General features: G+C 35.2%; 1 protein-coding gene across 6 annotated transcripts in view; it reads left to right on the forward strand.

Annotated features, from left to right (window-relative positions):
- The first annotated feature begins 397 nt into the window (after positions 1-397).
- MTHFD2L (methylenetetrahydrofolate dehydrogenase (NADP+ dependent) 2 like) overlaps positions 398-23368 on the forward strand; it is a 161165-nt gene continuing 138194 nt past the window's right edge. For 4 of the 6 annotated variants that reach the window (XM_036927500.2, XM_057502309.1, XM_036927498.2 and 1 more), the window contains exons 1-3: positions 2514-2632; positions 12092-12276; positions 12883-13005. In XM_036927500.2, coding sequence (XP_036783395.2) covers positions 12123-12276; positions 12883-13005 — 277 coding nt within the window. In that variant the 5' untranslated portion in view covers positions 2514-2632; positions 12092-12122. Of the gene's footprint in view, positions 726-2513; positions 2633-12091; positions 12277-12882; positions 13006-23368 lie in introns of those variants that run through there. The other 2 variants (XM_036927502.2, XM_036927501.2) reach the window with 2 other exon arrangements.

The raw sequence follows: 23368 nt of genomic DNA on the forward strand, positions 1-23368 counted from the left end.
TCCACACACTCACACCTTTTCTTTCTCCAGCTTCCAATGTATCCCAAAGTCGCACTAAGGACGTGGGAAGCAAAGAACTAGTAACAACTTTCCTGCTTTAAATCAAATTTAACATAGCCTGGGAAGCTGTCGGGCAGAGCGCTGGGCTGGGAGAAAGGGGACGTGCTTTTTGAATTGATCTGTTTAGGCGCTTTCCCTGTGTATACCTCACTAAGGACGACGTTAAGCAGCACGTCCAGCGGGTGAGACGCCGAATGGCCACGCCACATCGCAGGCCGCCTGTCTCGGCTCCGGCTCTTCCCTTCCTGGGGCTTGCCCCGGCCCCGGCCCCGCCCCCTGGCGGTCCCGGGGCGCCTCTGGCCCCTACTCCCGTCTGGTTTGGAGGTCTGCTCCTGGCCACGCCTCCCGGCGTTCTCTCAGCCCCGCTCCCAGCCTGAGCGTGGCTCCTGGCCCCGCCCTTGAGTGGCGCCCCGGAGACCGGCTGCTGGTGGGACTCCCTCCTGCGCGGGCCGAAGTAGGGGCGGAGCCCGGCCTGCAGCTGTGAGGACACAGGCGGCGTCCGGAAGCCGGGGACTCGCGGCCATGACGGTGCCGGCCCGCTGCTTCTCGCTGCTCCGCGGCCGCCTGGCCCGAGTCCCGGCGCTGGGCCGAAGCGCGGTACCGCCCTTGGGAGTGCTGAGAACTCCCGGACGTGCGTTCCGGGGCTTCCGCAGCAGCGGCGTGAGGTACAGGCGCCCCAGGGCGCTCATCTCCTCGGGTGTGGGGGCACCCCCGGTCACAGCCGCAGGCCGTGGGAAGGGCGGCGGGGCGCGGGCCCTCGGCGCTTGCGGCTTCCGCACGTGAGGCCAGCAGCCCGGGGACAGCTGCCCAGCTGGTCGGGGTTAGGGGCGGGCGGGCCTCCGTTCTGGACTTGGCCTAGTGGGCCTTGCAGGTGGGTCGCGTCGGCCTCAAGTCGGGGCATTTGGACGGGCTTGGCTTTGGGCTTCGGCACCAGAACGTACCTTCTTTGGGGTTGGTGCCTTTGAGTGATATAGGAAGACATTTGACGCCCGCAGGGAAGGTGCCATCGAAACACGAGGTCTTGTTTCATATATATGCTTTTGTTTTTTGTTTAGTAAACAAAGCAGTGGGCGTTGTCCAGATAGTTTACCAGTGTTTGAGTGCTCAGTTCCTTTGTTGATGGTAAAAGGGAGGTCTTTTTCAGTTCGGAAATTCTTACATTATTTTACAAATACAAAATCAGACCTTGATCTTGATTTCTCAGTCTTTTTCTGTATGGCGCTTTCCAAACTTCATCTTAGAGTGGTGTATCTTTGGACGTTGTTGCAGGCTAACATATTGCAAATACTATACTGGTTTTAATTCTTGTGCACATTGGTGACCAGGAACACTTTACCCTTCTGTCATCTACTCGTGGTTACAAACTCAAACCTGAGAAACTAAAAATACATTCCCTTCACCCAGAGCCAGTAGGTCCAGAAGAAACTGTTTTCAAACTTTGAGGGCTTCCAGTAATGCTCTTTCATTTCAGTTTACGTGGCCAGAGATCATATCTTTTCTTTTTTTGTATCCCCAGTGTCTGGGCACAATACCTGGAAGAAGTAATATGTTCAGTAATATGGGAAAAGCTTCTGCGTATTTAATTTAAATTAACTCCCCCTTTTATGCATATTTTTGGACCTTAGTCTGAGAGACTGAAATACAAAAAAATTCCCAAAGGGTTTACGTTGGATGTAGTTTCTAGTGACTAGGTTTTCCACAAAGATGTGAGAAGATAAACAGTGATTCAGAGTTCTGGTTGTGGAAGTTCTCATGGTGTTTGAAAAAGTTTGCCAGTTGGTTTGGAATGACCAACTCCACTGTCTAGGAAAAGCATATTTTGTGGGATTCTTTTTGTATTACAGAGTTGAAGGAATTCATACTATAGTCACTCTATTTACCTAGGTATTATTTTTTAAATTTCAGTTGTTTTAGGCTTCTTTCCAGAGCAAGGACAGCTTTTTCCAAATTGTGTATAAGTTGATGAATTTCCCTGTGTCATCTTGACATAAACAACCCCATCGTCTTGTACCCTGAATTAGAGTCACACTTAGAATCCAAACATTTCTTCGTAGCCACTTGCTTTGCACACATACACATGCACACACATGAATAATTCAGATTTTTAAAGTTATATTTAAAGGCCTCTTTGTAATTTAAAGTAGTTGAGTGCAATAATTTTGACAAGTTATTCTTACGGTAAAGAAATATGACTTTAAACGCAGCTGCTTTCAGCCCCATATGGTGCAGACTGTAACTATAAAAATAAATATTTTTGATAGTTTTATTTCTTAAGGCAGCATTAATTAAATTAGGACAGGGTGGTGTTTTTTGACATCCTCTTGTCATTGAATACCAAATGTGAAGTTGAAGTTGGCTGTAAGGTTGAGAAACCCCTGTGGACTGGTGGGCCTCGGGTGGGGAGGAATTCGGACAGTGTGTTGATACTTATTGGTGTCTCTTTTCTCTTCTAGGACCAGCAGAGAGAAGAGATTCCATCTTCCAGAGGTTGCCACTGTCTGCCTCCCCACTTGTCCCCAACCTCAGTCATCTTTTCTTAACATGTAGTGACACATTAATTGTTTACTTCATAGTGAGTGTTGTTTAAATTCGACACCATTCCTATTGACTTGAAATTTGAACCTTAGTGTTACTCTTAACTGAAAAACTGTTTTAGAGTTTGGTCAGCTCTTTCCCCTATGACATTGTTTTAAATTAACAGATTAATTACCAGTTTCTGACCTATATAAACCCTTAAATTAAAATGAAAAAACATTTATTATTATTTTTTTTATTTTTGACTAATTAGATACCTATAATAATGGAACATGTAAATACTTTTTTCATGGAGAATTTTTTTTAGTAAACTGAATTTCAAGAAATAATGTTTGATGGAATTGAAAGTTACAAAATTTTGAAGTATCATTTAACATTTTTCTGTCGATGGTTTTCACTTTAAACTTTGCAATGAAATTTTTCCCCTATTTACTCATGAGAAGTTACATCTTACTAATTGGGAGAAAAGATACTTAATGTCAAAGAATAAGCTCCTCTATTTGTTGCACTTTATTGTTTCTTGAAATGAGTTACCTGAACAGGCAAAAAGTTAAAAATAAAAAAATTCTTGGTGACTAAATTTTCCCATATTGCCTTGCTCTTTGAGGAGTTTACAAGTCAAAATGTCCTTGGGTTATGAAATCACATGAATGTTTTGACACAGTGATTTTCAGTGTATGGAGCCAGGCTGCAGCCTTTCCCGCTTGGAGGGGAGGTCACAAACCTTGTACATTAATGCCTTACTCAGAGTACCTTTGCAGGAATGTTACTACAGGGATTGTCTCAAACCCTGCAGTAGGTAATCCTATCTGAACTCATTGTTAGTCACTTAGATGGATATCTGCAAGCATTTGTACCATGTCTATCTGTAGCTTAGTGATTCCTAAAGTCATCAATTTGGTAGATTCTCTATTCCCTCCCCACCTGCTGTGATCTTTTAGCATTTGTAAGATTTTGTGGACTGGCGTATAGCTCTTAATGGAAAGCCTCACCTTTATGTCTCATTTTATATGGCTTTATAATTTTTGCAGCTAGGCCAGCATTTTAAAAAACCCTACATTTTTGGAGCTACTAGAAGACAGCAATTTATATTGCTTAAATATTGATGTCTTGTAGTAATTTAATGATTTTTGAAAACAAATTTTATCAGTGAGGTTGTTCATTTTTCTTTAGACTCCCTTCAAGTACTTAATATTTTTATCTGAAGTACAATTATTTAATACCTTTCATCCTCATGTAAAGCTTGAAGACCTTGGGCTCCATTTAGGCCCATTATTAAGGCTGATTTTTCTGTAGACTGATTTCAACCAATATAGTTAGTCCCATGACTAACAAAGGCAGTTTTTCAAAATCATAGTTAATTTTGTTGGCAAATACAGTAGTATGGTTTTTCCATCTTAATGCCTTACTTTTTCTAAGGAAAGTAAGATGTGGTAACACTCTGGCTACAGTTTTGAGTTCTAAGCAAGTTCTTAGGTCATTTAAGTTTAGAACCTTAATGTTTCACCATTTAGTGTCTTACATTTTAATAGCTACATCCCAGGAATTTCTGAAATAATGTTCTAATGTACTGACTCCAAAATTAAGTTTTCTGATTAAAATGGATCAATAGATGAAAAAAGGAGACTAATATTAATCTCAGATCTTGCTAGTCATGGTTTTAGTAATAATTTAGCTATTTCTTTGATGAGCTGAATCTTTGTCAGATGCTTTGAAGTTGTTATCCTTTTACATTAATACTCTAATGTGATGATAAAAACAACAGGAAAAGAAAACACCAGATAATCTTCCATGGTCACATACTCTCATGAAATTTCATAAAGCTCAGTGAAGATTTTTTAAAATAGTTTGGCTAAGAGATAATTAAGTTCTGGAGGGAGGATTAAAGGGACAGTTGCTTGGGTGAAATTTGAATTTTCAGTGGGATAAATGAATGAGTAGTAATAAGTGATATTTGCTATTAAAATGTGCAGTTTGGACCAGAAAAAAAATATACCTAAAAGATAGGAAACTTTGTGACCAGAGTGAAAGAATCCAAACTTTAATGTCAAAGAACTAAAAGTTGGATATAATCCAGGAAGGTTTATCCAGCTGCTCCACTTAACCTTGCATCATAAGGATATTCTGCATTGCTATTGCTTTTACTAAGATTTTATTGGCTGCATCATATTACATTAAGTAAATTGGCCATAATTTACCTAACTATCTTGCTATTATTCAATGTCTAGTCCTTGGAACATATGAAATACTTTACTTTCAGATTCAGGTCATGTTTTTGTCAGCATACCAACCAGGTTTATTCACTTAATGATCAGAACTCTGTACATTTCTGTAATTACTCCTATTTAAACAGTGTCCCTAAACCAAAAGACTAAAGATTCATAAATTCTACAGTGAGGGCATATATAGTTTAAAATACAGGTGTTTCCTCTGGCCCTCTCCCTCTTTTGGCTATTTATGATTAGCTCTGCAATGAACATCATCTTGCCTTTATTCCAGTTGTGTTGGAAAATAAATTCTTATGAGTATTTAATGAGCCCTTACTCTGTTAAGGACTTTGCTTAGTTTTTTCACGTACAGTATATCCTTTAATCTTCACAACAATGGAAGGAAGTAGACTATTACTGTTCCCAGTTAATAGGTTGGGAAATTGAGGCTTAGAGAAATTAAATAACTCATCTATAGTAAGTGAATGGTGAAGATAGGATCTGAACCTGCATGATCACACTTTTCTCTGTAAGCAGTTTATAATTGTTGACATGTCTCACTATTGCTTTTCCTCTTTTTGAAAACTTTAAATCTCGAACTTTTTGAATCAAGCTAATTTTGCACAAAATCTTAAAAATTATTTTGTCATATTCCCTTAAGAAGGGTATTTCTTAATCTGAGACTTCATGGGTAGAATTAAAGGGATATATAAACTTAGATGGGAGATCAATAACCTCTAATTTGGCATTTTCTTCAATTGTGAATGTTGGCAACAAACCACAGTAATATTAGTGGTACTTGTGTTGTTGCCATTAAAACCCACAGGTAATTTAATATCTCATTGTTGATTCAGAGACTTCAAAGTGCAGATTATATTTTCATCACTACTTCGTTGTTATGGTAGTTATTAGACCTGCCTCTAGGTCCTGTTACTTAATGCTTAAAAAAAATATTTCAATAAAACTGGTTTCCTGTAAGCGTATGTATTTTATTTTAAATGTGTAAGGAGATTGTTCATATGATTCAACACAATGGCCAAAGGTTCTCATGGTATGAAGCTTATTAGCATCTAAGTTTCTGGAAAAAACTTGAATGTTGTTTAGGTAGCTGCTGATGCTCTGTTTTACAGGTGGGTCCTAAAAGAGTTAAATTATAAAACTGAGTAATGTAAAGGATACATAATAACTTGCTTTATTTTTTACTGATTCACAAAAGTATAATTTCTGATAAAATTAGTTCAAGATATAAGTATAGAATTTAAGATGTAAGATGAAATATTTTCAAAAGCTCATAAACTTAAAGTTCCTAAGAATTCATTTACTTTAAAAACATTTACTTCAAAAGACTCCCTACTACTAAGGATTGATTTTATTCTATGTGTAATTTTGCCCTGGTTCCCTTGGGTTTCATTTCTATTGTTAATTCAAACTCAGTCTCCCATGTTTGCCCTAACATACAAAGTAATTAAGCCTTGTTAGCACCAGCAAAGTTTGAATTGCTAATAATTATATTAGGCTTTTTCATCTTTATAGATAATAAGACAGTTCATTGCGGCTCTGATTAAAATTGTGGTTAAAAATAGATTGAAACCTAGATGCAGAACCAAGATGCCAAGTATACAATACAATGTCTTTCTTGGGTAGATTTTATTTATTGTTACCTTACTATTGTGTGAAGGAGTATTTATTTTTTATTTTTTGAAGTATAGTTGATATACAATATTACATTGGTTTCAAGTACACAACAGTGATTCATCAGTTAGGTACATCCTCAACCCAACTAGTTATCATCTGTTAACATAGAAAGATGTTACAGAACTACTGACTATATTTTCTATGCTGTATTTTAATCCCCATGACTAATTTATGATAGACATTTTGTGCCCCCTTTATCCCCCTCACCCACACCACCCACCCATGCACCCCTCCCCAGTGGTTACCACTAGTCACTTCTTAATGTCTATGCATCTACTGCTGTTTTGTTCATTTTTTGTTTTAGATTTGTGAAGGAGTTATTTTGATGTACAAGAGAAGTAGTGATTTTTTTCCTACTGTTTACTAGTTTGTTTTAAACATTTCATTTAGATCTAGTAAACAAACTTAATAGTTACAGTTTATTTTCTAGAAAGAATCGGTAAGTAAAGCTCATAGAGACAGCATTAAATGCTGATGTCTTCTTTGTTATCAGAGTATGTCTCCATCTGTTACTTAAACAGCCATTTTTACAGATCAGCCAATCAACTGTTGGTCAGATCCTTCTATGTAAGATCAATAGATGAAGAAATTGCATGACTTTGAGAGCCTAGAATTCCTTTTTCTAGATAGCCACAGGAGGTATTCCCTCATTTCCCTCATTTAGGCTTGGATGTCACTTGATTAATCAGAAAGGTGACACCTTAACCCACCATTGTAAAATGGCAACTCTGTCCTCCAGATACGCTCTTTACTTCAGTTTTTCACATGTATGTTAATTGTTTGACTTAAATACGTTATTTTGCTTATGTCTCTAGAATATAGTTTCCATGAAAACAGGCAATTTGTTTTGTGCATTGTTACATCCCTGGTGCCTAGAATAGTGCCTGGTAGGTACATAGAGGGTTCTCAAAATGTATTGTATTAATAATGAGCATGCAGTGAGGAGTTTTAATCAGTGAACTGATAGGACTAAACTTGGAAAATCACTCTGGCTGCGGTGCAGAAAGGATTGGCAGAGAACAAGAATTGAGCTAGGGAGGACTCCTAGGAGCTGTATGCTTCTGTGGCTGAACATTTGAATTGTTGATGATATTTAACATTTTTCACAATATGCATGTTGAAAATCTCATATGTTTATGCATGAAGGATTATGTGGAAAAGATTATGTATTTATCAGGTCTCAGAGCATATGGACTGATACAGGCATCCTCCCATTGGGCCTCCACTAATTCCAGGTTGCTTCATTTATCCTTACATTGTGTATCCCACAGAGCTAAGCTTGCTAAAAGGCCCTTTAGTGACCAACGATATCAATGGGATGGACCAGCTGCTACTGAAAATACTGAAAGTCCCTACTCAAAATTGGGTGGTAGTCGTATGGGCGCTTACCCATGAACACCAGTTAGGCCAGGCTGTATGTCAGCTATAATTAGCAAGCTGACTCAGCACATCAGTGCTATAATGTAAAGTAAGCCCTGGCACTATCTCAGACTCCAACATACAGGGTGCAGTCAAATTTAATCTGTATATAGATTGCCACTTTGGAAGCCAGCAATCGGTTGATGTAATTGCCATCTCTGACATTCTCAGGGTCACAGCTTTGTAGTGTCTAGGCCATAATTATTCTGGATTATGGTCAGTGATTTCCAGTTTCACAGTAGCCTATGAACAAACTATTCTCTTTTAACAAAGAATCAACTAATAAAACAAGTCAGCAGAAGCATTGCTATTCATATGCTTTAAAATGCAGCACAGAGTTCAAATGGTTTTGTTTATTGAAATACAAATGTATGTTCTTTACTATAAGAGTGAATTCTGATATGTTAGCAGATCAACCTGCTTTTATAGTATTTTATCCTAACTGAATATTGCTGACACAACTTAGTTTATTGAAAGCATTTAATTTTTACTACCTCCTAGTCATGCTTGAATTAAATCCCTTATCTGCAACCCTTAGTATTTGCTAATATAGGAGAGGAGATCCTTATTCTCTTAGTTAAAAGGCCAGTTAAATGAATTAATAAAATGGGTACCAGAAATTCATAGTAAATAGTGAAAATTTGATTTAGTCTTGAAAAATAAAATTTTAACTCAAAAATATATTTTATCTTAATTTGTCTGTAATTGTGTACTAATTATTAGAATGTACACAAAGACCCAACAACAAAAGCTTACTCAAGAAATATTAGATAACTTGAATAGCTTTTTGTATTAAAGAATTTAAATTTGTAGCTTTAAACCTTCCCACAAAGAAAGGTCCAGGTTTAGATGGCTTCAAGGCTGAATTCTACCAAACATTTAAGGAAGAAATAATAGTAATTCCACACAAACTCTTCTGGAAATTTGAAGAAGATAGGACACTTCATAACTCATTCTATGAGTACAGCATCATCCGTACAAAGACGTTACAAGAAAAAACTACAAATAACTCTCATGCAAATAGATGCAAAAATTTTATAAAATTTTAGATGACATTTGCAATATCTGGAAAGGTGAGGTAATCATGACCAAATGAGGTTTATCCCAGGAATGCAAGGTTGGTTTAAAATTTGAAAGCCAATCAGTGTAATACATGATATTAACAGACTAAAACAAACAAAAAAATGATCCTATGATTATCTCAGTAGACACCAAAGAAGTATTTGATGATATTCTGATGTAAAGTTGTATCAAAGTAGGAATATAACTAAATCAGAACCAAATGTACAGACTGAACCCACACAACTTGTGGAAGGAACATTGGGGAAAACCTTTGTGACCTTGAGCTAGGCAAAGATTTCTTATACACAATACCAAAAGCATGATCTATGAGAGAAAATTGATTGAAATACATCAAAATTGAGGGATGATCTTCCAAAGACACAGTTAAGAGAATGACAAGGCAAAGAACAGGAAAAAATATTTCAAATCACATATCTGATAAATGACTTGATTCTAGGATATGTGAAGACCTCTCAAAACTCATTAATAAGGAAACAACCTATGAAATGTTAGGCAAATTATTAAATTACACACTTCATCAAAGATAGGCAGATGGTAAATAAGCACATGAAAAGATTCTCAACATTATTATTTATTAAGGGAATGCAAATAAAAATCAATGAGATACAACCATACAGCATTTAGAATGTCTAAAAATTAAAAGACTGACCATACCAAGTGATAGCAAGTATGTGAAGCAACTAGAACTCTCATATATCTGCTTGTAAAAATGTAAAATGGTACCACCACTTTGGAAAACAGATTGACTATTTCTTAGAAATTTAAACATATACCTACTATATGACCCAACCATTTCACTCAAAAGTTTCTTTGCTCAAGAGAAATGAAAGCATATGTGCATACAATGACTTGTACATTAATATTTGTAGCAGCTTTATTTGTTATGACTAAAACCTGAAATAACAAAAAGTAAAAACCAACTATCTGTCTATAATTGCATGGATAAGCAAATTCTGATACATCCATGCAATGGAAAATGCCTCGGTAATAAAAAGAAATGAACTCTTTGAAAAAGAGAAATGGACTATTGATGTATACAAAACATGAATCAATTTAATCATGCTGAGTGAAAATAGTTGGATAAAAAGGAGTATGTAGGGCATAATTCCACTTGTATAAAATGTATGGTAATACAAACTAATATGTAGTGACAGAAGGCAGATCAGTAGTTGCCTAGGGATAAACGGGGGAATAGCAAGGATGGAATGGTGAGATTCCAAAGGGGTACAGGGAAACTTATGGGTGATGGGTTTGTTCATTTTCTTGATTATGGTGATGGTTTCCCAGGTATATTCATATGTTAATATATCAAATTGTATATTTTAAATATGTGCAGGTTATTGTATATCAATCATACTTCAAGAAAGTTATTAGAAAATTAGAAAATAGAACAAGATTGATATGCTGAATTTACCATGACCTACCATGTCTTGAAAGCTATTAAATTTTTAGTGAGAAGTAGACAAAATTAGAATCCAAAGTAATTTGTAATGACAGTGGCTAGTTGTACTGTATTGTCTAACCAGTTTATTTGCTCAGTTAATTGTTTACCCATGGTTATAATTATTATTAAAATATACTTTTGTGTCGAACTGAAGAACACAAGCATGGTCATGCGCAAGAACACCCGTGAGAACTTGTTAGATATGCAGATTCCCAGGCTACCCCCATTTGCCCCCCGACCAGGGATTATGAATTGTGGGTGTGATTGTGGGGTCTGGGAATCTGCAAGGTCAGCAAGTTTTCCAGGCAATTTTGATGTATATGACCGTAGATCACATTTTGGAATCACTTTTTAGCTGAACGTTGTTTACATCAAACTTGTATAAACCTGGATGAATACTATGGACCACTGGTACCAGACTGAAATGGAGTATTCCTGGTCTGGTTTTGTGTATATGCACACCAATTTATAGAAGGTAGTTGGCTTATTTGGAAGGGGCAGCAAGTTTGCATTTTGTGTGTGTTGGCTAATAGTCATGGTGCCTGCCATTAGAAATATTGTACAGGTACTAGAAATTATTGAGGTGCTGTTATGTTTTCTTCCCCTCTTTTCCTCATTTGCTTCTCCCTTCTCCTTTTCATCATCACAAAATTCACTGACCTGCATTTGGTATTTTGCATAATTATCATGTGCTACAGATTATGCTTTCTCTAGGCCTTTCAGTAGTGAAAGGACAGGTAGCAGGACGAAGGAACTATTTTATACTTTATCAGGTACCTTTAAAAAATACACACACAGTAAGAGCAACATTAATTCACCACTTTTAAGTTCGAGATCATGTAGAGAAGGAAAGCCTTCCAATAATGCATTTCTTTGTGCCTTTCCAGAGATAGGTTGACTTCATCTATCAGGGTATAGCATTTCTTACCTTCTTAAGTACTAATAAACTGCCAGGAAGTAATGTTCTGTGCAGTTTTTTCATTAGAGATGATGCCATGGTGTGGCATGAGCAACTGAGTCATCTGCTTACCAGCCTTCATCTGCTTACCAACCTTGTCCCCGCAGTAATCAATGACAGGGCAAGATTGGAAGCTGTTGTCGCTAAGTTGTCCTGGAGCTTTGGATTAGAATTTTTACTTGAGTATCTTAAGAGTGTTGTATAAGTACAGAGCTCTTGCTCAGAGTCTTGTACACAGTATGCTAACTAACTTAGCCTCTGTGTTGTAAGACTGTGGAGTCACATACATAAAACATGGGACAGGGCTTTTAGGATGGGTGCCAGTTTTAACAGACAATGCTGATCTGTGTTCAGAAAAAGTAGCAGAGCCTTTAATAGAGCCAATATTACAGTCCAGAGCTTGAGTGTGTGGTTTGTTTGTTAATATATATATTAACATATATATGAATATTATGAAGAAATGTATACTATAGATATAGTACAGAACCAAAAAGCAGAGTTGGAATCCTTCACAAAATTATATTTATGAATCTGAAGAATGGGTATCAAATATACTTGAAAACAAATCAAATTTTGGTTGCTTACTCAGAGAACCATAGATGTTTTGTGCATTCTTGTACCTTAAATTTATATGATTGAATGTACCTTGTTGTCTTCTTAGTACTAAATTTATTCTTCTGTTTTCCATAGACATGATGCCATTATTATCTCAGGAACTGAAATGGCCAGACAAATCCAGAAAGAAATACAGCGAGGTGTGGAATCATGGATTTCCCTTGGGAACAGAAGACCTCACCTCAGTATCATTTTAGTGGGCGATAATCCAGCAAGTCATACATATGTCAGGAAGAAAATTCAAGCTGCCTCTGCTGTAGGTGGGGATGCATTTAAGTTGTACTTGTTACTAAGTAATGTTTTCTGGTTTTTAAAGTATGATAATTATGAATGATAATGTTCAAATATGTGCTATTTGAAAAGCATTATTGTTGTTATTGTTGGGGATTATTTAGTTACCAAAGTTTATAGTCACCTCTTAATCTTTTTCTTCAGATTTTTTACTGAATCAATTCAGTGTGATTTCAGATCCTATAGTATGATGTGAGAGGAACACTTTACATGTAAAGGGCCCCTTCTTATTATATTTGTTTTAATCAGATAATAAACCTGGCTAGTTCACTCTGTCAAACTTGGCTTAATAGTCGTGGTGGTGGTATTGGTATTTTTACTGTATTCAAATCTACTAATAGTAGTTTATTTGCCACATGGGATATTGGGCCAAAGATTGCATGTGACTCATGAAAAAACATCTGTACTACTTGAGAAATCCCTCCTGATGGTGCTTTGAACATTTTTTTGTAGAAGGACCTTTCTGTCCCTTGGGGAAGGAGCAGAAAAAAACAATCACACACTTTGTGAGATACCACTAATGAAACACCACGTCTTTCTTAGTCAAGTGACTTCTTTACTTGTTTTTCTTCCAGGTATCTGTAGTGAGATCATTCTAAAACCTAAGGATGTTTCTCAGGAAGAACTCTTGTATATAACCGATCAATTGAACATGGACCCAAGAGTCACTGGCATATTGGTTCAGCTGCCACTGCCAGGTACATATGCTCTTCTACTGTATATCTGGTTTGTTTAGGAGAAAGGGCATCTTTCAACATTATGTGATGACATTGCAAGTAATTTATAAAATATGTCCGGAAGGGGACTAGCTATTATACTAGCATGTAATAGGTAACAATTTCTAAATGACTTATAATTACAATGACTGAAAATTGTGAAAGAAAATTTAGGCATTGGCAATATATGCAGTCTTTGCTTTGCACAATAGCATGAGACCATAAAAATGACTGTGTAAGCTGAAACTGGGCAAAAGGATCTTAATAATCAATGGGAAAAATAACAATGTTCTGTGACCTTTAAAATATTTTCTCAAAACATTAAAAACTCTCTTACTGTGTTTATAAATATATAGGGAAATGAAAAATAGAAAACATTCTTATTTAGTACACTGTAATTTAAAAACACTAGAAATGTTGAGAATTAAAGTGTTTTGTTTTTTGTAAAAGTTCAAGAGGGGTTGGAACAGTACTTGCCTTCTCATCTCATCATATAGCAACACAGAGCAAGTGCCTTTTCTATGCCTTGGTAAATTGAATTGTCATATTTCTTTCTAAATTTGGATCAGTTTCCATTTTGTCCTTTGTACTTTCAAAGCCATGAAATATCTCAGAGCTTCTTTAATGGGAAGTTTTATTCTGGTGACACCTCTAAGGTGTTGTCATCCTTTTTGTCACAATAGCATTCCTCATTTTGCCAATCATTTGCCTTTGCTGAGTTCCTATGGCTCCATAGTTACATCACTCCAAGGGGTACAGTGTCATCATTCCAGGGTTGCCTATTTTGTGTACCACCCGCTTACATTCCATTAGACTCCTGTTGAAGTGACTCTACCCTGTCTTTCACATCCATAGTTCTTTCCTTTGTGCTGGCCTAGGTCTCTCCTATCTTTGCTTTGCTGTCACCATTTTCAGATCTTCTGTTCACATCCGAAGTCACTTACAGCATCATAACATTTTTTTTGCTGCACTTTCATTTTTATAGGCTAAATTCCTCTGCTGATTGTCCATTTTTGTGAAGTGTCATGTGAGTTTATCATTGGGAACAGGGAGGCAACATGATTTGCTGTCTACATTTGAACTGAGTAAGAAATACACAGTGACCAACCATTGATGGACTGTGAAAGAAGTAACATGTTCGTCATTGATCATGGTATCATCAGTTATTTATGTAGTGACTTGTAGATAAAAGAGCCAGCAGCTCTTTTAATTACTCACAGTTAATACACAAGGATAACTGAAATTTGAACTGTGTTGCTAGAGGACTGGTGTTATTTAACTTAAATGTGGCTCTGAAATTCATACATATTTCCACTGAGCAAACAAGGACTGACAGTATAATATAGATTATAGTCATTTTTTGCATTTTGAGTTCTTCCGTAAATTTTGACTTGTAGAAAGTAAAGCTACATATTATATATGGGTCTTTATATGGTATTAATATTTTATTATATCCAACAATATAAGTTAATGTCTTAATATGTGTAACAACTTTTGTGCTGTTAAAATTAAACCATAAATTCACATTTCTAATTCTATCCTTCAATATGATTTAAAAAATCATAAATTTGGAAGGGATTATAAGAATTATCAAGGTTTTCCCCTGGGAAAAATGCTCCAACAGGCAATACTATAGGTTCATTATGTTGAAATGAGTATAACAATTTATCACTTACTTTTAGAACTAGAAAAGGAATTAAACACATACAACGCCATAATTTCTTATCATAGGAAATCAAGGTCTAGAAAAGATCAAATGTTTATTACATCACAAACCTGTCCAAAAAATTTTGGCAGTGAGTTTAAACCCAATTGTTTGACTTAGGCAAAAAAGAATCCCTTTTTTGTACTGCATTTACCAAGCAATCTTCTTGTGGTTTACAGTTTTTTTAATTTCCCCTCCTTATATTTGTATTACATTAAAATAGTTATAAAAAAACGTGTCACAGATGTCCAAATGACAGCATTCGATTTAGTTTTTCTTAAAAGAAAAATAGTTATCTGTAGAAATTTTACCTTTTACAAGCAACATTCCTCATTTGGTGAATTTATTAGCATTTTGCCACTAGATGGCACTGGTGATCCGTCTGTACTAAAATAAGTTGTGAGTCCTGTGTTCATTTTAGAGAACGAGAAGCACAGAGCCCAAAGGATCACGGTGAAAACAAATATTTGAATGCTCCAAGAAAGGGCAGTTTTCTGTCTTGCTGAAAAGCCAATAATATACAAAATAATAGTGGCTAAACTTTATTATATTAAGCATTTAGTATGTCTCAAGCACTTTACATTATTAATTCATTGAATCTGCACAGTAATCCTGTGGATTTGGAGTTGTTATAATGTACATTTTTCTGATGTGGGATTTGAGGCACTGAGGATAAGTAACTTCCCCTAAAGTCACAGAGCTGGTAAGGGATGTGAATCTGGGCAGACTGGTCTCTCATGCCATTTCTTTTAACCATTATGTTATGACCCTCAACAGGATATCAGGGTTAACTTATGAGTAATGTGTACTTACTATATTATATAGCAGGTATTTCTTTATATGGATGATTTTAATTCTCAAAACAACCTGTTTTACAGATGAGGAGACTCATCTATATTACTTAACCTACTTAACTTACATTATACTAGGACATTTGATTTCTTGGTTAATAGGAAAAGTTGGTAAAAGTAGGAAATCATTAAACAATGCATATTTACCTTAAACACTGTATTATAACATAAAGCATTTAAACACTCATTTGTTCATCAATCTTTTGATGTATCCAAGGCTCTGGGAACCTAATGATTAGATTTTGTATCATTTACTGGCATTAATAATGTCTATGATCCACTACTTATAACTTTCAATTTGAGGTGTAACTATCTAAAGAAAATTCATCTCAAGTTTTAAAATATCTCCCACTCTTTGTACTTGTCTTACCCTTAAGTCATTATTCTTTTTATTTCTCAAGAGTCCAGAAAATTCAACTTAGTTTTCATAGAAATAAAAACTGTTTTCCTTTCATACTCCACCACTGTCATTTGTTTATACCATTTTAAGTTAAATTATGTAACTTACTGTGAAAAAACTAGCAAAAACAGATTTGGGAAATGGACCAATTATCTCTTGATTATCACAAAACTCATCTGATAGGGTCAGGAGTAGTTTAACTACTTTGTGATATGTTCGGCAAGCCCTGAGTTATCAACCTGCATGTTTTACAGAAGAAATGGAACTCATTATTCATTTTGGTAGGTAGACTTTGTGGAAGTGGGTTCAGATAGACTTTTCTGTATGTGTCTTATATGATTGTTATAAGGAACCAATGAAATAATGACCAATGAAATGATTATAGTAAGTTTTACTCCAATTTTCTATCATTTGGTTAATAATCTGGATTCCAAAATATTTCATGATTAGAAAATGGGAGAAAATTTTTCTCAATTAGGTCAATATCTTGAGTAAAAGAAATTCTAAATTAGAATTATAATTTTGATTTGGAAGACAAGCATAGGATTAAACAGAATATACAAGTACTTTCCTTGCATCTCATTTGGGCAAAAAGCACAGAAATGAGATGCAGTTCTGCCCTGTTTGGTGGTACTGAGTCTGTCACAGGCTAAACCTCTGTTGTGTTCAGAAGCTTTGCAGCTTTGATCGGGGTTGGACATTCTCAGGATATAATTGTGTTTCCACAGTCACACAAGCTGTTTGTCCTGTAGCTGGTCTTAAAATTAGAGAGAAATAAAACCACCATATGTGATACTTTCCTGCTGTTGTTCTGACGGTGCATAAATTCTATTAGTATCAATAACTGATCATTTTTTCAAGGCCAGGAAGATGTCAGTATTCATGTCCATATATTTTTGTCTCCTAGTTAGATACTATTTGCTTTTACTTTTATTGAATTTTTTCTATTAAACTGGTATTACATTAAAAGTTATATAATTTGTAGATTATTTATCAGTATGTAGAGTTAAATAAAAGTGGAATAATTTTTTTTGAAAATTGGGAATCAGTGACCTTTTTTTCAAACTAAAATAATGAAGGGGAAATTATAATATCCACAAACTTGAAGCACACTGGAAATTTGTTAGAAATATTTGTTGCAGTATAGGACTTGCTATAGGGTGAATTTGGCTTAAAAGGGTTTACATTATATGAACTATGTGAAAGCATTCAGATGTAAGCTTAGAAAACAGAATCACTCAATGAAATTTTAATGTATTTTACAACTACTGATCAATAACAACTATAACTAGTATCAGTAATGGCAAATGTGTACTGTTTACTATTGCCAGGCACTGTTCTAAAGTGATTTATATGCAATGAAATTTGTGTAAGGTCACAGAAGTAGTGAGTAGCAGAGTAGTGCCAGGAAAACAGTTTTAGTGTCTTTCCAACCATAATCATAGTCCTACAACTGAGACTACAAGGCAAGCACCAAGAGAGATGCTTGCTCACACTCTTGTATTTTCTTGCTTCCTAAGAACTCTACTTCTAATTTAATTCTGATGAAAAATATTCAGTTATTCTAAAGGAAGGTAGAAAAAGGGGGAAAAGACAACAATGAAAAAACATAACATGATAGATTTAATGGCATAAAATTAAGAGTATCAGGAATTAAAGAGGAAAAATCACTACAGATTCTACAGGTATTAAGAAGATAAAAGGGAATATTTTGAACAGCTTTATGCCAATTTTTTGGCAAGTTGGATGAAATAGACAACTTTCTTGAAATAAATACCCTTCCAAGGCCCACTCAAGAAGAAACAGATAACCTGAATAACTCTATTAAAACACTGACTTTGTAGTTAAAATCCATTCCACAAAGAAAGCCGTATGTTAAAATGGCTACACTGGTAAATTCTACCAAATATTTAAGGAAAAAAATAATAGTAAAGAGGAAGGAATGCTTTCTAACACATTATATGAGGCCACCAGTACCTTGATATAAAAAAACAGACATTACAAGAAAGGAAAGCCACAGACTAGTATCCTTCATGAATATAAATGGAAAAGGTATTAACAAATCTATCAAAATCCAACAATATGTAAAGAGGATCATTCATCATGAGCAAGTGGGTTTTATTCCAGGAATACAGCATTGGTTTAACATCAGAAACTCAAACAATGTATTTTACTACATTAACAAACTGAAATGAAAAACCCTATGGTCATCTTAATAGATACAGATAAAATAATTGATAAAATTCATCACTGATTTCTGATAAGAAGCTGTCATATAACTAATAATGAAAGGAAACTTCCTCAAGCTGGTAAAGGGCATACTTGAAAAATCTACAGCTAAATTCATAGTTGATAATGAAAGACTGAATGTTTTCCTCCAGTGATCAAGAAAAGTCAGGGATGTCCACTCTTACCATATCTATTCAACACTGTATTGGAAATTGTTACCAGCCAGCACAAATAAGCAAGGAAAAGAAAATAAAAAACAGGTAACAACACTATGTAGATCCAATGGAATCTAGGGGGAAAAAATGGGCTACTAATATTAATAAGTGACTTTAACAAGGTTAGAGGATACAAGAGTAATATGCAAAAATCAACTGTCATTCTTCATATTAGTATTAAACATCTGGTATTGAAATGAAAAATATTAAAGTAGCATAAAATATGAAATATTTAGGCATAAATTTGACAAAAGATGTGAAGAACATATAAATTGAAAACTGCAAAACATTCTTAAGAGAAATTAAAGAAAACCTAAATAATTGGATCGGTATACTATGCTCATGAATTGGTAGACTAAATATTGTCAAAATATCAGTTATCTTCAAACTGATTTACAGATTCAAGGCAATCCTAATCAAAATTCCAGCATTTGGCAAATTGTCAAATTAATATAGAAATGCACAGTACTTAGAATAGTCAGAACAGCTTTGAAAACGAATACTGTAGTTGAAAGATTAACACTGCCTGATTTGAAGCTAATCAAAAATCTTAATGTCAAAAGGCACAAACTTAAAGCTCCTAGCCAGAATAACATAAATCTTGTTCTTACAATAAGAATAATCTGAACAAACTGAAAATCAATACTTCTATTGACTCATCAGAGAGTTGAAGTTGCAGGACAAACCACCATCCCGAAATCTGGAGAGGCAAGCAGATCCAGAGACACAACCAAGATCTGCTGGCATGGAACAGAAGCTACTGGAGCCATAAACTGATAGGAACACTTAAATGGTAATTTTGATAAATTTCTGGAGGCTTAGTGTATACTAGCATAAGAGTGAGAAACTCCTGGGGGCCATAGTCTTGGGTGTGGCTTTCAACAAAAAAATCACAGGACATGCCTGGCCGATGAAAACAGTCTGAAGAGACAAAACAAACATCAGAACCAGGTTCACATATGACATAGATTTTGGAATTATTAGCCACGGAATTTAAAATAACTGATTAGTGTGTTAAGAGTTCTAATGGAAAAAGCAGGCAACATTCAAGAACAGATGGGTAATCAAAACAGAAACTCTAAGAAAGAATCAAAAAGAAATGATAGAAATCAGAAACACTCCAGTACAAATGAAGAATGCTTTGCTGGGCTCAATTGTAGACTAGATATGACCAAGGAAAGAATCAATAATCTTGAGAATATGCCAGTAGAAACTTCAAAAATTGAAATGCAAAGAGAAAAAAAGAAGGAAAAAAGAAAAAAAAACCCCAGAACAGAACATTTAAGAACTGCAAGACATTTTCAAAGGTATAACATACACACAATTGGTATACAAGTACCAAAAAAGGCAGAACATTTTCAAAGATGTATCATACACACAATACAACCATATGGAAGAGAAGACAGAGGAATGATAAGCACCGGATGCTGGATTAAGTGAATGTCAGGTTGGAGCAGGAAAGAGAATGGGTAAGTAGGTGTTTCATATGGTTAAATGCAGACTGTTGTCAAGATAGTAACTTTAGCTTTGGTGGTGGATTTGCATATGCCTAGCTTATTATGAAACATAATTAATTATTTAAAACTGGACTGTGATTGGACCGGTATTGAGATTGTGTCATAAGCCATGAATTATGATTCAACCAACTTATGTATTTGAGTTTTATTCAAAGATAAAAGGCCTGATTTCAAGCAGAATATTTTGTTCAACTCCTTTCTGACATGATTTGAGTGTTTACATAGAAACAAAGTCATCCACACAATATCATTTGTCCACTTAAAAATTTCTTATAAGTAACAGTTTTATCAAAGAATTTATATGCAAGGTGAACAAAAAAAATGATTATCCTGCAGATGGATTATGTTAACCAAATGATGGCAGCATTGAGCAAGCAGTGATTCTAGTAAATCACTTTGATATGATTTATATAGCAGTGGGGTTGGTTGAGCCACATGTCTCTTCCTATTCAGTCCCAGTGGAAACCATTACCAAGAGTGTTTTTAGTCACTCAGATCAATATAATTACTTTCTGATCAATTACTATTATAGACAGGTTATGTTAATGTAAGTTGTAGCATACTTCTTAAAGTATCTTCAAAATTGGAATTTCTTGGAACAGTATCTGCTTCTTTTTTTCCTTTACCATTATAACTTCACCTATTTTTTAGTACATTCAGCTTTGATAAAGAATTTACCAAAATCAGAAAGCCCTTGAGACATCTGGATACTTTTTGGTGAAATTTCTTTGAAGATCTATTATATGATTGCTCTCTGACCCTCTCCATTCATTTATGAATTCAAAAAATATTTCCTTAGTATCCAATCTGTATATAACTCTGTGCTAGGCACTTGGGGAAAGGGTAGTTAGAAAACAGTTTGACACTGTCTGTCCTTAAGAAGTTTGCAAACAAGGTCCCCAAAACACAGCATCTCTTCTTTTCCCTTACATGTGAAAGAAGTTCATTAGAATAGATGTGCTCACTTACCTGACTGTTAAACTCTATAGAGTATATGCTGTTTCAGGTGTGGTACTATATATTTGATAGAAGTCACTATGTATAGTGCTTAGGAAACCAAAGGCTTAATAAAGCAGGATGTCTTCAACACTACTTCTGAAGAATATGGCAACTTTTGGATCTCCATGTATTCTTTAGATCATTCAAAAGTGATGTATAAGTTGCCTGATGTATAAGTTCCTAGTCCATTATTATTATTTTTTTAATGGCCTGTGAAATAAGTCTGCCTGGGAATGTCCTTTGCTGTTTCTGTGGCTATAGGAGAAAGAGGCTACAGAAGGATTGAGCATCAGATCCACCCCTTTCTGGCTTAGAGAACACCTCCCATCCACTTCCAAACTCTACTGTAGTCTCACATTTGGTGGTGGAGTAGCACAGTGAGATTAGAGTCCCTTCCCATTCCTCTTTTGTCCTCTCACTCCTCAATGATGAAACAACTCTTAAATAATATTGGGCAAATGATAAGCATCTGATAAGTATTTTCTGTCTTGAACACCTTGATGTAGAGCCCAGAGGGTGTAACTTAAATATTATTTATTGATTTGAGAACAGTGAACACAGCTCTCTAAAGTATGTTTCTCATTTGTTCCTAGAAAATAATTAGCTCATTAAGAGGCTATAGATAAATAATTTGATTAGGCAGACATTTATTTTATGAGAATAATGGACTCTAACCTATCAGCATAAACCTTTCCCTGAAATGATTTTTTGACTTTTCAAATCCTGAAAGGAAGAAATAAATGAAACAAACATACATGAGTCTTTTACATTACATTTATATTGGAGGGTATAAAGTGCCAGATATCGAATAATGTTGATATACAAAGATATTGACAAATAAAGATTTTAATGAATACCATCTTTGTTTTTTCATTATATATTTAAAAGATGGACATCAGAAGTTATAGAAGGACATCTTTTCTCTATCGTGGCCTGTTCTAATTGTTCTGAGATGTCCACTGATTTTATCTAGATTTTCATCTATAAAGGGGTGAACTAGTCATTTATTCAGTAAATACTTACTGAGTGCCTCCTGTGTTCCAGGCTCTGTTCTTTGTACAAGGAATACATGAATGAAAAAAAAGACAAAAGATTTCTGCCCTTGTGGAGCAGCAGGAGAGACAGACAGTAAAAAATAAAACATATATATATATAAGCAATTATATTTATTAGAAGTTGATATGATATGGGAAAAAGAAAATGTAGAGCATGATAAAGAGGACTGGGGTGTTGGGATAGATTGTATTTTTATTTTCCCCTCAACAGTTTATTATGAAAATTTAAAGAACGCAGAAAAATTAAAAGAAGGTAACAGTGAACATCCATATGTCCCCAATCTAGATTCTATAATTATTAATATGTTGCTGTATTTGTTTTGCTTTGTCACATATCTATCCATTTATTCATTCATCAGTCTACTTATTTATGAAGCATTTAAAGGTAAAAACAGTTTACCCCTGAAACTTCAGCGAGCATATCATTAGCTATAGAGCAATGTTTTCTGAAAAATTTACATGCATTGAAATAGACACATCTCAAGTGTTCTTTAAGTTTTGAAAAATGTAATATCTCACATAACATCAACCCTTACCAAAATACAGAATAATTTTTATCAAATGAGAGTTTCTTCATATTCCTTCCTAGTCAATCCCTGTTCCTGCCTTTCATCCTTACCCTCTAGTAACCACTATTCTGATTCTTTTCACATGCATATTGCCAAGATGAATATCTTCCTTTGTAAAGTGCCTGTTTAAGTATTTAGCTTGTTTTTAAAAATTGAGTTATTTATCTTTTAATGATTGAGCTTTGAGAGTTCTTCATATATTCAGGTACAGTATTCTTTATATATGCCAGATATGTGTTTGGCAAGTATTTTTTTCTCCCAGTCTTGGTATCCATTTTATTGTGTTGTTTGATGAACATAAGATTTTAATTTTTCTGAAGTCTTATTGATCAGTTTTTTCCTTTAATGCTTTATGCTTTTCGTATTATTTCTAAGAAAACTTTGCCTGTATCCAGTATACAAACTAAAGTTCTCACCCAGAAACCATTCAGGTTTCGCTTTTATGTTTAGATTTATAATGTATTTCCACTTAACTTTTCTGTATGGTATGAAGTAAACATTGCAGTTCAGTTTTTTTTCCATGACTGTCAAATTGTTCAAGTACTTTTTTAAAAAAAGAATTCTTTTTCTGTTGAATTGCTTCTGACATCATTGTAAAAAAATGGATGAGGGGCGGAGCCAAGATGGTGGCATGAGTAGAGCAGTGGAAATCTCCTCCCAAAACATATATATTTTTGAAAATACAACAAATACAACTATCCCTAAAAGAGAGACCAGAAGACACAGGACAACAGCCAGACTACATCCACACCTGTGAGAACCCAGTGCCTCGCGAAGGGGGTAAGATACAAGCCGCAGACTGGCG

The sequence above is a fragment of the Manis pentadactyla genome, chromosome 5 (genome assembly GCF_030020395.1).
Source record: "Manis pentadactyla isolate mManPen7 chromosome 5, mManPen7.hap1, whole genome shotgun sequence".
Taxonomy (NCBI): Eukaryota; Metazoa; Chordata; class Mammalia; order Pholidota; family Manidae; genus Manis; species Manis pentadactyla.